Source organism: Calidris pugnax, unplaced genomic scaffold, assembly GCF_001431845.1.
Source record: "Calidris pugnax isolate Ruff unplaced genomic scaffold, ASM143184v1 scaffold9, whole genome shotgun sequence".
NCBI lineage: Eukaryota > Metazoa > Chordata > Aves > Charadriiformes > Scolopacidae > Calidris > Calidris pugnax.
Genome location: NW_015090778.1, coordinates 1,425,554 through 1,441,854, shown reverse-complemented (window position 1 = coordinate 1,441,854; position 16,301 = coordinate 1,425,554). Strand labels below are relative to the sequence as shown.

Here is a 16,301-nt window from a genome sequence, read left to right as displayed (position 1 = left end):
AAATGCTTCCTTCAATATTCACCTTTCATTCACAGATTAATTTCCTGAGTGCGCAATCACACAGAAACAGAGACCAAGTTTAAAATCAGACAGAAGTGAGTTGTTAGAAGAAAAGACCACTGAATAATGTCTGTAGAAAACTGAAATTGAAGAGTAAATTAAAAAGGGAGTTTAAAGTAGTGATGAGTGAAACAAAAGATAAAAACCCCAATAATACTCTGTTTTTTCTGTCACTATATTCACAACCTGTCTGTAGCTGCTTGCAAAAATATAAAGCTGTAAGTGAAGAACTCTTCTCAGTGGTGCCCAGCGACAGAACAAGGGACAACAGGCATAAACTGCAACACAGGAAATTCCTTCTCAACATGAGGAAAAATTATTTACTTTGAGGGTGGCAGAACACTGGAAGAGGCTGCCCAGAGAGGGTGTGGAGTCTCCTTCTCCGGAGATATTTAAAATCCATCTGGATGCGTTCCTGTCCATCCTGCTCTGAGTGACATTGCTCTGGCAGGTGGTTGGACAAAATGATCTCCAGAGGCCACTTCCAACCCCGACCATTCTGTGATTCTGTTCATTGGATTCAAATCAAGTGTTATGAAACAGGACCAAAATAAGCCACACACTCTAGAAGTGGGATGAACTAAGTTTTTTCATTATGTTTACTGCTTGGAAGAGGTACTCCATTTTGCAGTAAAGGTAGAAGGTACCACTGAACCCTTAAACCTTCTAAGATAAAATTTTCTTTTTAAAGTGAGACAGGTTACATTCAGAAAGAATGTAGCAAAATTAACCTGAATCCATGTGACTTAGCGAGTATTTCATACAAAGGGTTACCTCTTTCTGTTGTGACAATATATATTACTAGATCAATTAACTCACCTACACCATCCCAAGCTGTTGCTACAATAAAGAGTATGTGAAGAAGAGTAAGTCGAAAGTGTTGTGGAGTTGTAGAGTCTGTGAAAAGCAGTTTATTTGGATCATAAGAAAAAATTGTATAATACCAAGCATCTTCCAAAGCAACAAAGTCATTGAAGTGGTTTTCTTTCTCCAGTCTCAAATCAAACATTTCTGCTGTTTGCAGTGATTCTGCTGTTTGCATTCCAGTCTCTTTGAGGGCCTCCAGTTCTCCAGTCAGCAGCTTCACCTTAGAAAGGAGGAGAATAAGAGTTAAGAATTCTAATGAGAGCCTGATGTAACCTAATTTTTTAAGAGGTCCATAATCCTTACACAGTTGAAATGCTCATATCAGCTCCAGAAACAAACAAAATAGTATAGGAAGTTGTGAGGTTATTTTTATTTTTTTTTCGGGGGGGTAGTTCTTTTGTTTGTTCATGGGGTTTTTTTAATTTGTAAGTAACATTTTGTGTGGTATAAGCATTAGATCAACAAAACACTGTAAAACACCTTCCCCATAAGCTATAACCTCTGTTATTATTTAGATTTCTACTCCCATATTACTGCTAAATATCCATTTTATATCCTCTTCCTACACCTATTACCTACATTAACACTAATCCTGCACCCTACCTCTTCCTTTTACAAAGTTTTTTTATTCTTTGACTTCTTCGCTTCCCCTGCAGCTGCTCTCACTGATACAGGGGGGAAATAACTGCAGATGACCTCTCTTTCCCTTGCTTAACACTTCCACCACCAATTCAGGTGCAAATAATATATATATATGTATACATAAAAATACAATCAGTATTAGAAACTGAAACAGCATTAAAAATATCTAATCAAGCAATCAAGTCTGAAAATTGCACAGATTAAAGGTTTCTTCCGAAGTACTATCAGAGTTATACTGCATATCACAGAGTAAGCAATATGTGCAAATTTACATTTAGTAAACATACACACAGTTGCAGTTTCTTTGTCCATACTGAGTCAACAGCAGTTGGTCATTTAATCTTTATAGTCAAGACTGCAATAAAGCAAAGTAGTTTTAGGTTCATTACTACAGCACTGTCTTTTAAAGAAAGCCCAAGACAGGGCAAGAAAACAAATCCAGGAACTAAACTCCAGTTGAGTCAACATCTAAGATACAGGAATCTATGGATACCACTAATAAGAGAGCTATGGATTTTCCAGAAATTAAACTGTTGCCGTGAGCAGCCATTCATGTGCTCAGACTCATAAAGTATTTTAAGAAGTCTTTACGAGATACTACTTCCAGGACTTCAAGTGAAAATAAGAGGATGAGGTCAGAAGGGATTTTGGCTAATCAATGCGATATATTGTGTTAGGTGAAGGGAATGACTGCAAATTGCCTAACAATCTCTTTCACCACTTCCGTTTATATTATATATTGGTTTGGTTGATGGGACAAAAATTAACCATTCTGGTTCCAATGATGAAACACCTTCATATATAAATAATTAAAAGTCATTTTAATATCAAATAAATGTTTATACAAAAACAAAGAAAGAAAGTTTTGTTGTTCTTTAAAGTTTGTAATATATATCTAGAGGTGGTATAATGCCCCCTTAAGGTATCACAGTTCAGATCTTAAGGTATCAAAGGTCAAATTTCACTGTAAGTAAGATTATCCTTTTATGACAAAAGGATAGCAATACAAGAAAAAATATAACACCTTGCAACTAGGCGTACAACAAACAATGTACATTTACCCATCTTGCCTAAGGCAGCTTCTGCCTAAGACAGTTTGAGATGCTGACCTTTCCTGCAGTTTCAAGGTTAACAAATTTAGCAGTGTGCTGTCTACATAAAATCACTTTACACAATCTCAGATTACTAAATAGATTCATAACAGTCCCTTACAAGGGGCAGCTGCCAGACAAGAAAAGCAACAGCTACTATACAAGTAGTGCATGATTTTCTAAACTGTCATTACAAATCTCATCAATTTAAGCAAAGAAACCACAAAAAAATATAAGCTTATACAACTATAGCAATGTTAAACCAGAACGTTCAAATAAAAAAAAAAAATTTTAAAAAGCATTGCTAGATGGCACCGCAGCAACACAACACTGTTTCTCTGTATGTTCATACCCGTTTCTGACAAGCTCCTTCCGGTTTTTGGGTTTTTCTCTCCACATGATGTTTCAGGTTCACAGACTCCTCATGCTGATGATCTATGTGTCTGTTCCTAGAGCTATAAACAAAAATAAACCAAATTTACATTACAGAGCATCTCTGGTGACCTAATGAGGCATACATATGTAACTATAAATACAAGATGCTGTAGTTTCCTAAAGAAACAGTCACCATAAAATTTCTTCTCGTCAGTTGAAACCAACTATAAAAGTACATGCCATTTCTCAAAACTATACTTCGAAAGTCAGTTGCACATGAAATATCGAGGATCTGCTGAAAAGTAGTGCAAGACTTCCACTTAAGTACACCACAGTTCTTCCTCCATCCCAAAATTTCTGTTACATCACAAGAAATTGCAAAACAAGGGTTGCCCAGCAGAAATCTGAGCTTTTACATACATTTAAAAATAGAAGCAGCTCTGTATCTTTTCCTCTGCTTCCCCCAGTATTTTTATTTGCTACCAACAAAAAATGTTTCTCTGAGATACAGTGGAAGAATACCAGTAAGGCCAGCATTTCCAACAAATCCAAAGAGCTTTCAGTGCTACATGACCACTAAGTTCTCTAATGACACACTGAACCTTTACAAGCTTTGGATTCATCCCTGCAAGGCTCAAGGGGCTCGGTGCTGCCTGTTACACGGCCAAATAGATCTGAATGGATAATTGTGCAGTTCTGCAACCTTCCCATGACTTTCAACTCTATTATTACAGTTCCTTTATGTAGCTGAATCACCACTGCATTTGGTTAGATAAGGTTGATCATATAATAACTACACAGACAGAACTGCAAGCTAGAACTGCAGAGTCACAAACAGCTAAATGCATATTCACTTTCATATTCTGCTAGATTTTGCTTTTGAATTTGCACTTCACCTGAATTAATCCAAATCCTCTACCCAACACTTATGCATATAAATAAAGTCTAATAGAAGTGTTGTCTCAGTGCAGTCTAGACGGGCACATTTACACCTCCCTCGTTCATCCCGCAACTCTCCAGGGCAAGGTAGATCAGAAGAATAATTGCTGTACTGCTCAGTGATCAGTGTCCAGCCCAGCCTGGCAAAGAGGCAATGCTGGGTGTAAAAGACTCAAACTCCTCCTTCCATTCCCAAAGTATATAGCTCCATTATAAAATTCCTGAATTTGCATATGCTCCAGAGCCACAGTAACATCAGTCAGTCAGTGACCTTTGAGGAATTCCAGATCTGTGTCCAGATCACTTCTAATAACTAAAACAAATTATTTAAAACTTATTCAGCCATCTCTACATTGTAAATGCAGTTTGACCCAAAACACTTTACAGTAGTCACCATTTTAAACAGAGAATAACCCCAAAGATACTGTTATATCTGAAGATAGTAGTTATACTAGAAAATAATTATGTGCAGACAGATCTCAAGAAGTGTTTATTCCTCACCCCCCAACCACACAAGGTTTAGAAGTCTATATGGAATAATAAAAATTAGTCAGAATGGCCAAGCTACATAAGTGCATTGCTTTAGGTATCTTCATATGTTAATTGGCTGTATTAGTCATAAATCTTGGTCCTGTGACTTGACATGCCCAGACTGCTTTCCTTCACAGAGGCCTATCAGAGAAGGTGGGACAAAATGCATGTAAGAGTGCACAAACCCAACTCCCAATATAGCACAACAACTGTACAACATAGCAATTAACACCCACTAACCTCAGATAATATTATTGACAATGATTGATACCATTATAATTTGTCTCCTCGCATACACAGAAGACAAGTGCATCTTGATACAGGAGACATATCACAATAGTTTCAGATTCATCTTCTGTCGCAGAGGTGTTTCAGCACCCAAGGAAAAAGCATTTCCTTCTGACAAATCCTTTTCTGTTCCCCACACTACCTTTCCCTTACAACCATACCATCTCCACCCAGTCTTATTGTCTCCCCAACATACACCCTTGTGAATTACACAGGAACATGCTGTACGTTTACGAGCATCCTCACTTAACGCTATCCTTTCTCTAGCATGTTGCCCAAAATCAGATAAGTTACTGTGGAAGCTAAGACACAGGAGGTGTAAAGACAGCCCAAGTCACTTCTGTTACTCCTCACTCTGTTCACATTCCAGGCGTTCCTCTGTCAGAACAGATAATCGTAACTCCATGTGCAAACTGCTCTCAACTGTATGAATGATGTTATTGCTTTATCCCAATCCAAATATGCCTTTGAGAAACTAAATTTCTCTTTTCCTGCATACCATTCTAAGGAAGTCACATCTCACCCGCAGAACTGTTCCAGCTCTAATTTATGTTCTTCAATGTGTTTTTGATAGTGATAATAAAGTTCACATCTTTTTCTTCTCTCCTTGAAAAGCATTTGCTCCACTTGATCGAGTTGTATTCTAAGATCACTGATCTCTGCCAGTTTAGCATTTTCAGATATTTTCAGATGAGTGACTGTGACATCATAGTGTTCTAACTCTTTATCTCTCTCTTCTAAAATTCTTAAGTTATAGACGAAATCTTCTTTCAATCTGTTAAACTTTTCATGCATGTCTTGGAGTTGCTTTTTGACACCTTGCAGCATTTTCTTTTGACACGGGGACTGGCAAGCATGTAGCTCTTCCCCTTCTTTTTCTTTCCACCGAAGGAGATCATTTAGTTCTTTCGCCATTTGTAACACTTCTATAAATCTGAAACAGGAGCTGACACAAAACAGACTGGTAACTAATACAAATCAAGTATGTTGTCACTCCCAAACTACTGCATAGTTGATAATTAATTTACCAGTGAATTTTAAAGTCTGCAGCATAAAAAACTTCTTCCTATATCCAGTCTAAATCTACCCTCTTTTAGTTTAAAAACGTTACCCCTTGTCCTATTGCAACAGGCCCTGCTAAAAAGTTTGTGCCCATCTTTCTTATAAGCCTTCTTCTTCCTATAAGTCTTCTCCTACCACAGTTACTCGCAGGACTCCAAAGCCACTGTTCTGTTCACAGTTAAATCCACCTTTAAGTTACTTTTCAGAAAGGTCAACAGGTATAAGGAAATAGCTGTATGTCAGTAACATATTAACTGCATCTTTAAAAAAAAATAAATTTAACAACACCGAGGTTGTGCTTTTACTGGTAAAATCCTTTACCTGCTTCACTCCCACCTCTTCCTATTGTTTATTCTCCATATTTGCTTCATATCTAATTATAAACTCTGTAGAAGAAAAAACATTATTTCTAAGCATCGTGGTTGCTTTAAAAAAAATAAACAAATTGTAATTTCTGCTCAGATCTCTCCAGAGATTTCCCCAATACAGCTTCTCTCTCTGTACAGTGTTATTCTGTGTCAGTGGTTACAGATAATCCCATCTGGATAAGCACAGGGATGCAGAGAACAAATCAGACGAGCACGCCTTCCAAACAGTGGCTCTTTAATCTCTTTAAACGAAAGAGAGATTTCCAGATCAGCAAACACGATGCAACATCTCTATGCTAAAAGATGCCACAGTTTTTTGGTTTTTTTCTTTTACCACAAACTAGACAACTCTAACTCTCTAGGATCAAAAAAAATGAGTCTCTGATCTTTGGATGTGACAAGTATAAAAATAAAAATAATAAAAAGACCAAGCTTGCTCTTCCCAAGTACACTGGGTAACAAACACTGCTCGAGGACACAATGATCTGCTGGTCTTTCAATTCTGCTAGCCCAGATTTCACATTTATCCCTAAGGCAATTAAAATAAATTATGTTTTCTCTTCATATTCTGCTTCTTGTTGGCAATCTTCAAATTGTGTTACCATGTAGAAAGTAGTATAAGTAGCATCTTCTTCATTTGGGTAAGCAGAAACAGATATTTTTTATAAAAGTATATTCATGAGCAATACTGCCTCCCTCCCTGTAACATGCAACACTAAGAAAGATTTGTTCTTTATCTTCCTTTCAGCTACTGCTTCTCCAAATGCATCTGATGGCTACCACAGCTATAAAGATTAACTAAATCTGACTTCCTCCCTTCCCCTCCCCCCTCCAAATACATTAAAGATAAAAAAATATCTATGAGATGCTTTCTGGACTCAAGACACTGACAGAAATTATGCTCAGTCTATACCCATTAGGGCATAATGGAAACAGCAGTGTAATTTTAGATATAAAAGTGCACCAATGCCTGGATGTCTTACAAGAATAGCCAACCTATTTAGGATGACAATAAAAGATGACTTAGGAAACAGCATAAATATAAGTGACAACACCTTACAGCAAGCATAGCTTACCCATACAACCTAAACAGCACAGATGCCCATTCCAGTCCAACCACTTACTTCCAGCATGTCCAGAAAGAGGCGAGTGATGGGCTCTGCTGTTCCCTCCCATCAGGCCCTAACGGGGCTCACAGCACAGCAGCCTCTTTACCAAAGGAAAGCGGTTGCTCGGCTGTAAATCACACACGATTGAATGTGGTGGGTGTATCTGATTCATCGGGGACTTCACAACCGTTGCTATTAAAACACTACTTCAACAACAGATGCTGTGTTTGAGTCGGTCACTTTTCAACCAAATAAGGAGAACGAGGTGATGCTGAAGAACATTTCAGAATAACACTTGAGAACCTTCAGACTTCCTCACAACCCCTATTTGTCAAAGAGATGTAAAGCTTTAAAATTTTGTCCAAAGTCTAAAGAAGCTGTACTTGCTCCTCTCTTCCTTGCTATCCTTATAACATTTCCTTATTGTACCAAGACTAAGATGCCCATAACAGACCAGCAGAGCTACTACACCAGGATTGCTCCCTTTCCTTTCAAAACTACAGAACAGAGGAGGAGCAGGAAAATGCCGCACAGGCAGTATCAATTAATTATCTCTAGCCACAGCTGTTTTCCGTGATGAAGCAGTAACAGACAGAACCAACACCACCTGACTATTAGCACAGCCATTTCACTATGTGCTACAGCTACACTAAGTTGTTCCATAGCATCGTTGCAAAATAAAAAAATATATAAATAAATTAAAAAAAAGGAAACCCAACCATACTTGTGTGCTGTCTCTTTCTTTACTGCTAGTAGCTGGTTTGCTATTTACAAGGAAGGTTAGATGTATAAAACAGCAAACATACATCACACAATATATAATCTGATGAGAATAGATAAAATTTAGCAGAAGCTGGGGGATGGGATAAGGACCAATAACACAGTAACATACCAGAGAAACCTGGGGTGTCAGGTACTGAGCATGGACACCCCCCTGGCCATGCACGGGGGGGGTCTACGATGCGGGGTATGTGACAACCTGATGGCAGGCTCTGTCGTTACACAGGACAGACAGAAGAGTAGGAGGCAGAAGAGACTGCATCAGACAAGGTAGGGTGGGAAGAAACATTTACTCCTGTGACTGAGAAGTGGGTACATACTCTAGAGAGCATCCAGGAATGTAGAGAGAGGGCAATGCACCGTGAGTCCCCAGAGCAAATACCTTCAGGGATGGCAGGAAGGGACAGCCACAGGGATGGAAGACGGAAAGGCTCCACTGGCAAGCCAGGGTCCGAGTCCTCTGTGGGACTAGAGGGCTGTACACCCTCAGTGCGGGGAGGGAGAGGAAGACATCATCGAGTGGGAGCGAAAGAAGGCGCTGCCAGGGCAGCAGCCAGCGGGCAGATCCCGGGAGGAGGGCCGAGAAGTCCCATGGAGGGCCCAGAGGGTCGGACACCCCAGGCAGAAGAGCGGACGGCGGGCAGACTGCCGGGCCCGAGTCCCTCAGAGGCGGACCGTGGCGAGGAGCGCGGCAGCAGAAGCGGCGCTCGGTAGCGGGGGCAGGGGGGCAGCGGAACCCCAGCGAGAAAAAGGCCGCGTCCGAAGCGCTGCGCGGCCGCTGGGGCCTCCCGATGGCGCCCGCGGAGCGGCCCCGTCAAGCACATTCCTCTGCTAGATGTGATGGGAGGAGGATTAAAAATAGACTTTAATCTTTATTCCTTTGAGAGTTTTTCCATTAACAACACAAAAAAATAAAAATCTGCATGCTGCTGATCTCTCCAAGGCCAATGCTCCCCCAATTTGGGGGTTAAAAACAAGGCAGGACCCCCCCCGCCCCCTCCGCCAAAACACAGCGAACGTTTGTTTCATACTCTCATTTTCCTGAACTCTATGAGTCAAACTGCTCGGTTTCAAGCATTTTCTCTCTGGGGTAGCTCAGGGTGGGAGGTCTCGGCCCAGCTGGTGGGAGTGGGAGTGAACGGCAACAAACTCCCCATTCCCTCCTGAACCGCATCGCGTGAAAACCATTTCAAAAAAAAAAAAAAAAGCTTGTAAAACAAGCCAACTGCCAACACCAGACCATGCTGCACCGATGAGGTAAGTTCTGCTGCTGAGGCATTTAATAATTTAAAAATGTATCTATCAACTAACCCAGCCGACATTGCCTACGTGAGGCTGAGGAGCCGTCCGAGGGAACGGGCCGGAACGCAGGGTTTCCCTGAGTCACCGGGGATGACTTGGCTCCTCTAGAAGTCATGAGGCAAACTTCCTGTAACGCTCTCTCACTTCGTGTTCCCAGGCTATATAAACAGCTTCGCCAGGTGAGAGACCTTTCATAAGCCTGAACGTTGTGTGAATTATCCCTGAGGTACACTAAAGAAAATAGAGTATCATCAGTAGAATCATAGAACCATAGATGGTTAGAGTTGGAAGGGACCTTAAAGATCATCTAGTTCCAACCCCCCTGCCATGGGGCAGGGGGGTTGGAACTAGATGTAGTTATATATCTTTCCTTAGGTCACCAGAACAGAACTCTATTTCCTAAACCCCTGTCATCAAAAGAAAATAGGGGCTTATTTCCATCAGTAACTATTATTGAAAATTAAATCAGAACTAATTATTTGACTTTTGAAATAAATCTAGTTTCATTTAGCTACATGAAGCGTATCTACATATAATTTCAGAATGCTGCAGTAACTAAAGGGATTTAGTTCATTTGTTTGTATGAATCACCTCTGATTTAAATAAAGAACAGTGAAATATGGCCTCAAACGATTTCCCAAATCTGAGCACATAGAAATTATCGTGCAAGTCCCAGCATAATTTATACTCCATGAGTATATTTATGCTCTGTGAGTATAAATTAGAGAGATTAGAGAGTGAACCTCTCTAATCATTCATCAGAATCAATCCATAGCAGGTGAATATCCAAATCCATATGCCATGCTGACTGGTGGGATATATTTCCCTATGTCTTACCCCAGAGTTGCCCAACCTATCAACCACATGATCTTTTGCAACCCTTCCTCAGCCCCCCTTTTCAAATCAGCTGTCATCTTCTCCAAAGCACCTTCAGACAATCTCTAGTCACATAGCTAAATGCATGTTGGTTCCCCAAATGAGTAACTTACAGCTTCTAGTGATTCACTAGTGCCCGAAACGGGTAAATTTTAATCTTAACGATGAGTCAGAAAGATTACAATCTGCACAACATGGACTTTGGGATCAATGCAGAAACCTGCATACACCTAAAATAAATGCAGAAAATGTCCCTGTTTCATAGATGGAAATGAAATGTTTTTTTCCCTTTTAGCAAAAATGAAGAGGAATTTAGAAGAGAGAGACAGATTTTCTGTTCTTATCAAAGACTATTGAGTTCAGTAAGATTTAGGTTAAAGGTAGATTTCAGCCACCTTTAGAGTCTGAATACAAGTCTTTGGCCCCATCAGTGCCCTGTGAAATGGCAACTCTTAGAAGTAGCTTCACAAAAAATTAAAGAAGATGGACCCACTCTCTGAAAATGCTGCATTTTAGAGAGGAAAGCAGGGTGTATCCTGGCTACAAACATACTACTAGGCTCAAAAGAACTTTTAAGCTAACCACAACACAAGTTCAAAGACCATGTCCAACTCATCATGGCCCAACTCCATAACAAGCCAAGACACAGGTTTACACAAACTGTATATCCTGACACCCTCACTCTTCTTGCTATGGAAAAGTAGTTCCAAGACACCACCCACACAACAGCCATGGTGCACTCCAAAGATGCTTACCTGGACAATCAGAGGAACAGAATTATGAGAAACATCATGCAGGGACTCAGTAAGTGAATACAGACATAGGCTACCTTGACGAAACATAAAAGTTAAAATGTGATTCAGAAAAGTCTTTCTTTCAAGCGCAGCTTTCCTCCAAATGAATAAATATATTCCCATAGAACCCAAGGAATGCATTTGGTATATAGTATACAAACAATAAGTATAAAAAATTCAGAACTAACATTTCAAAGATGATCTTCTAAATAAAAGTGGCCTAATTTACAGCTTGCAAAGGACTCCTGAGGAATTTTCAATCTCCTCTGAAATTTGGATGCTGTTACTTAGGACCTAAACGACACATTTAAACTCCAGTTCATCCAGGCTAGAAGAATTTGATTTCCATGTCTCTCTTTTCCATGTCTACCTGTACAACAACTGTGGGTTCATAGTTTTTAAGACTACACACATCTGTGTAGGTACAGTTCATGTTTCTCAACTGCATCTGGACAGTCATATAAAAAAGATCTTTATTTTCATACTTGCTTTAGAAACAAGCTAAACATTACTGAAACCTCAACTTTGAATATTACTGGCCTTTCTGCAATAAAGATCTTACAAGGGCTCTTTGTACACCATGATCTGCTACATTTGCTTTTTGAATCAAAGGCAGAGGTGTGTGCTCTGCACAGTTAACCGTGTATGAAACCATTCGATATGTTCAACATTACCGTTAACATTCTTAAAAATACTGCAGTGAAAGTCCATAATTAATACAACAGATTCCATCCAAGTAAAAATAAGAAAACATAGCCTTAAAACCAAAATATCTATAAAAGCTTAATAAGAATAAATGTATACAAGCACTTTTAAGGTAACAGTTGGGGCTCACAAACTGCAGGAACAGCGACAAGTACAGCCGGAATTGACGGCAGGAAGCAACAACCACCCCAAACTGTTACGATACACAGAAGCATTTCTACAGTTCAGGAGGTGCTAAGGAAGACATTTGTAACCAGAAGCCTGAGCAACAAAGCTTTGCTCTCACGTCAGCTACCTTCTTCCTCTTTATACTCTGCAATAACAATATTCTGGTCACTTCTGCTTTTTTGAAAGCCTGATCGGGTAAAAATTCCCAGTGTTCTCTGATCATCTTTACTGGTGTGAATGGCAAAGAGTTGTCGGATTCACTACATCAGCCTGGTTTTAATGGAAACAATCTAGGAATCTCATGAAGTCCTGTACCTGGCAAGGAATAAACCCCATGCACCCACACCGCCTGGGAGCCAGACAGCCGTAATGCTGAGGGTGCTGAGGGACAATGAACTGACCATCAGCCAGCAATGTGCTCTTCCATTCAGTACCCACAATACCAGTAGCCTGCCTTGCCCTAAAAGTGCGAAATAAAAAAATAACAGACAAATTAAAATTAAATATGTAAATAAAGAACACACCAGGATCCTTATTTATTTGGAAACTAGTAAGGAATTACGGAGTGAAGGACTTTTTAGTGGAAGGTTGGTGGAATCTCGTGTCTAAGTCCAACCCAATGACAGCATACTTTCCTATTAAGAATCCTCTTTAGCAAGGAATTAAACTGACACTTTCACAGTCTACTTGGGACAAAGAATTTGCCTATTTAACTATTCTTCATGAGTTCAATAAAACTTTGAGAATATCTATAATAAGCGCTATACTTATAGATGAATAATACTAAGATGCAGATTTTTGCTTAACTCAGTTAGAAATGTAAAGAAGACTTTTTCAAAGCTCTTTTCATAATTAGAGGCCTTAAGTCACTGTGAGTTCTCTTTGCTGCACTTTAATATTCTCTCTACCCGTAAATGTACTGCAGCATATTTAATGCTTAAACACAAGCAACATAACTCCACCTAACAGATAGGGGGTTTGTGCCTTCCTCTGAGTTCCAAGTGTTGATGAGGTTATCCAGATTATGTGCTGGCTTCTGCAAGCACAGCATCTCTGTGTTCTGCCCACTTACACTACTGCCTTGTTGAATACTGAATCAATTCCAACAATCTGGGTGCTGATGTTGGGGGGGGATCATTTACCCTGGCACGTCATCCTCTCCGAACACATATCTTTCAGAAAACGCATTCTCCCCAAACAATAGGAGCCAGCAGGTCCAAAAGTGAGACCACAGATGACCAGTCAGTTTTCTCAACAGCTCGTGGATGTCTACTTTTGAAAAACAGACCAACTGCAGTGACACTCCTCTGCTTCTAGAAAAAACACCACCACCGACCTCTTAAATGGTGTGTCTGTTCTACAACAGAATGCTAAACAGAGGGCACGTGTTGCTGCTGACCAGGCTGCAGAGAGATGGAGGCTTTGGTAAGGGCAATGTTGATGGATGTGAAGGACACACCAGTTATCTTTTTTTGTCTTCTTAACATGTTTGGTTAACACCTTGTTGCTTATCCAGCCTCTTCTATCATTTGAGTACCTCTAAGAGATACTGATGGTTTAAGTATTTTGCCAACTTCACTTTCACTGTCACTCCTCTGTATTCCTAGGCACCTCTGTCCTTCCTGAAAATATCTCCACAAAGTACACGCCTTTAAGGTTTGCATTAAAAATTCTACTGGTGGCTATACATTTCTCTGATGTAGTGATTCAAGTAAGGTGGAGTAACAAAGCAGATTTTGCAGGGTGGAACTGTTCTCCTCCCTTGACCTGCTGGCTACACTCTTCCCTATACAACCCAAGATACCATTGGCCTTCCTGGCCGCAAGAGCACACTGTTTACTCATTGCCATTTTACTGTCCACCAGGACCCCTAGATCTTTCTCTTCAGTAGTTGCCTCTAGCGGGTCCACCCCTAACCTGTATTGGTATTGGTATTTTGCCAACTTCACTTTCACTGTCACTCCTCTGTATTCCTAGGCACCTCTGTCCTTCCTGAAAATATCTCCACAAAGTACACGCCTTTAAGGTTTGCATTAAAAATTCTACTGGTGGCTATACATTTCTCTGATGTAGTGATTCAAGTAAGGTGGAGTAACAAAGCAGATTTTGCAGGGTGGAACTGTTCTCCTTAAGAAATTACAGTTAGTGGGTGGGGTCAAATAAAACTGTCTCCCTCTCAAAAACGGTAGGAGCTTTTCCCGTCCTTTGGGACTGGAGATCATACTTCCTGTTCCTGGAAGAATTACCCAGATTACCTGTAAAGACACGCAAAAATGTCTTCAGCTGCTCAACTCCACCAATTTTGCTAGGCCTCAGGCACTGCATTGCTTGATTCAGAAGTTCCATGAGGATCAGTGGTTTTTTGCTCTTCTGCAATTACCTTCATGTAGCTTGTAAGCGAATGGCCTAAATTCAGGTAATGGCAGACAGTCAAAAACTGGTTTTACTGATCTTTAAGATTAGCAATGTATGTCTCTCTGGCTGTATTCTATCTACCCAAAACAAACCACCCAGCCTTGCTCATCTTCGCACATTACTGTGATGAATCCCTAAGCAGGAACAAATGGGTACTAGACCAAAACTGAATCAAAAGTCAAAGCAAATATAACACGCAGCAAAAAAAAACCAAAACACTTCTGTGGTGTCAAAAGAGCTTGAGATGCTCCCTCTGTATTACCTGATTTCAGCAAGTAGCTTCTTAAACATTGGAAGCTACTAATCTGTGCAACACCATTGTCTCTCCCAAGACAATACTGCATCCTTTTCTAGTTAGAGCTCTACCCCTATGTGTCTCCACGCAGGTGGCAGGAATCACAGAATCATTTAGGTTGGAAAGGACCTTTAAATCCCTCCAGGGATGATGATTCCACCACTTCCCTGGGCAGCCTCTTCCAATGCTTAACAACACTTTCAGTGAAGAAATTTTTTCTAATATCCATCCTAAACCTCCCCTGGAGCAACTTGAGGCCATTTCCTCTTGTCCCATCACCTGTTCCTTGGGAGAAGAGACCGACCCCCCCTGGCTACACCCTCCTTTCAGGGAGTTGGAGAGAGCGAGAAGGTCCTCCCTCAGCCTCCTCTTCTTCAGGCTGAACACCCCCAGCTCCCTCAGCCTCTCCTCACAAGACTTGTGCTCCAGACCCCTCACCAGCTCCATTGCTTCGTTGTTCTTCTCTGGACACACTCCAGCACCTCAATGTCTTTTTTTTTGTGGTGAGGGGCCCAAAACTGGACACAGCCCTCGAGGTGGGGCCTCACTAGTGCCCAGGATGGGGGAGATGCTCACTCCCCCATGTGCTGGATTGCTGGCTGTAAGCACACAGAGGGGTGGAACACTCACTGCTCAACCTCCCAAGCCCTGGGAAGGAAGGTTCTTTTCTGTACGGCACTTTGGAAGCCCATCACAGCTTTGGGGGATGCTAAATAACAGCAACACCGACACGCACCTGCTTTTGTAATTCAAGGTTTGTATTCCCCTCTACTCTGCACTGGTGAGGCCACAACTGGAATCCTGCGTCCAGTTCTGGGCTCCCCAGTTCAAGAGAGACAGGGAACTGCTGGAGAGAGTCCAGCGTAGGGCAACAAAGGTGATGGAGGGATTGGAGCATCTCCCTGATGAGGAAAGTCTGACATAGCTGGGGCTCTTTAGCCTGGAGAAGAGAAGGCTGAGGGGAGACCTTATTAATGCTGACAAGGGTGGGTTGAGGGAGGATGGAGCTGGACTTTTTTCAGGGGTTCCCAGTGACAGAACAAGGGGCAACGGGCACAAGCTGGAACATGGGAAGTTCCACTCAAATATGAGGAAGAACTTCTTTGGGGTGAGGGTGGCAGAGCCCTGGAAGAGGCTGCCAGGGAGGGTGTGGAGTCCCCTTCTCTGGAGATCTTCAAGCCCCACCTGGATGCTCCTGAGTGATGTGCTCTGGGCAACCCTGCTTTGGCAGGGAGTTGGACTGGATGGTCTCTAGAAGGTCCCTTCCAACTCTGGCAATTCCCTGATTCCGTGATACGGACCAGCCGCAGAGCCACAGCGGCTGAGGGCAGAAACCTCGCTCCACCTGGACGCAAACGCAGGAGATCACAATCGTTTAAAGGGCTGAGAAGAAAAATAAACAAATATATCGGGAAACTCACGGAAGAACTTTCTTACCCGAGGAGAACAACAAAGATAAGGCCGATCCCTCCCTGGAAAACTGAAAGGGCGGCAGAGAACAACCCTCCGCTACCGAAGCCCATTGCCGGGGCCGACTCCTCCGCGCACGGGACCCGGCCGGGACCGGGACCGGGACCGGGACCGGGACCGAGACAAGGACCGGGACCGGGACCAGGACCAGGACCGGGCCGGGC

The 16,301-nt window shown here is 41.6% G+C and overlaps 1 protein-coding gene across 2 annotated transcripts in view; it reads right to left on the bottom strand.

The window, feature by feature from the left end:
* The window catches only part of CCDC57 (coiled-coil domain containing 57), a 34,746-nt gene extending 25,955 nt beyond the window's left edge, over positions 1–8,791 (bottom strand). Inside the window, exons 1-4 of one of the 2 annotated variants that reach the window (XM_014949673.1) lie at positions 8,433–8,791; positions 5,317–5,739; positions 3,013–3,115; positions 1,005–1,147 (exon numbers count right to left, since the gene is read on the bottom strand). In XM_014949673.1, the coding sequence (XP_014805159.1) occupies positions 1,005–1,147; positions 3,013–3,115; positions 5,317–5,708 (638 nt within the window). In that variant the 5' untranslated portion in view covers positions 5,709–5,739; positions 8,433–8,791. The remainder of the gene's footprint in view (positions 1–1,004; positions 1,148–3,012; positions 3,116–5,316; positions 5,740–8,432) is intronic. The other variant, XM_014949666.1, reaches the window with a different exon arrangement.
* Between the last annotated feature and the right edge of the window lie 7,510 nt (positions 8,792–16,301).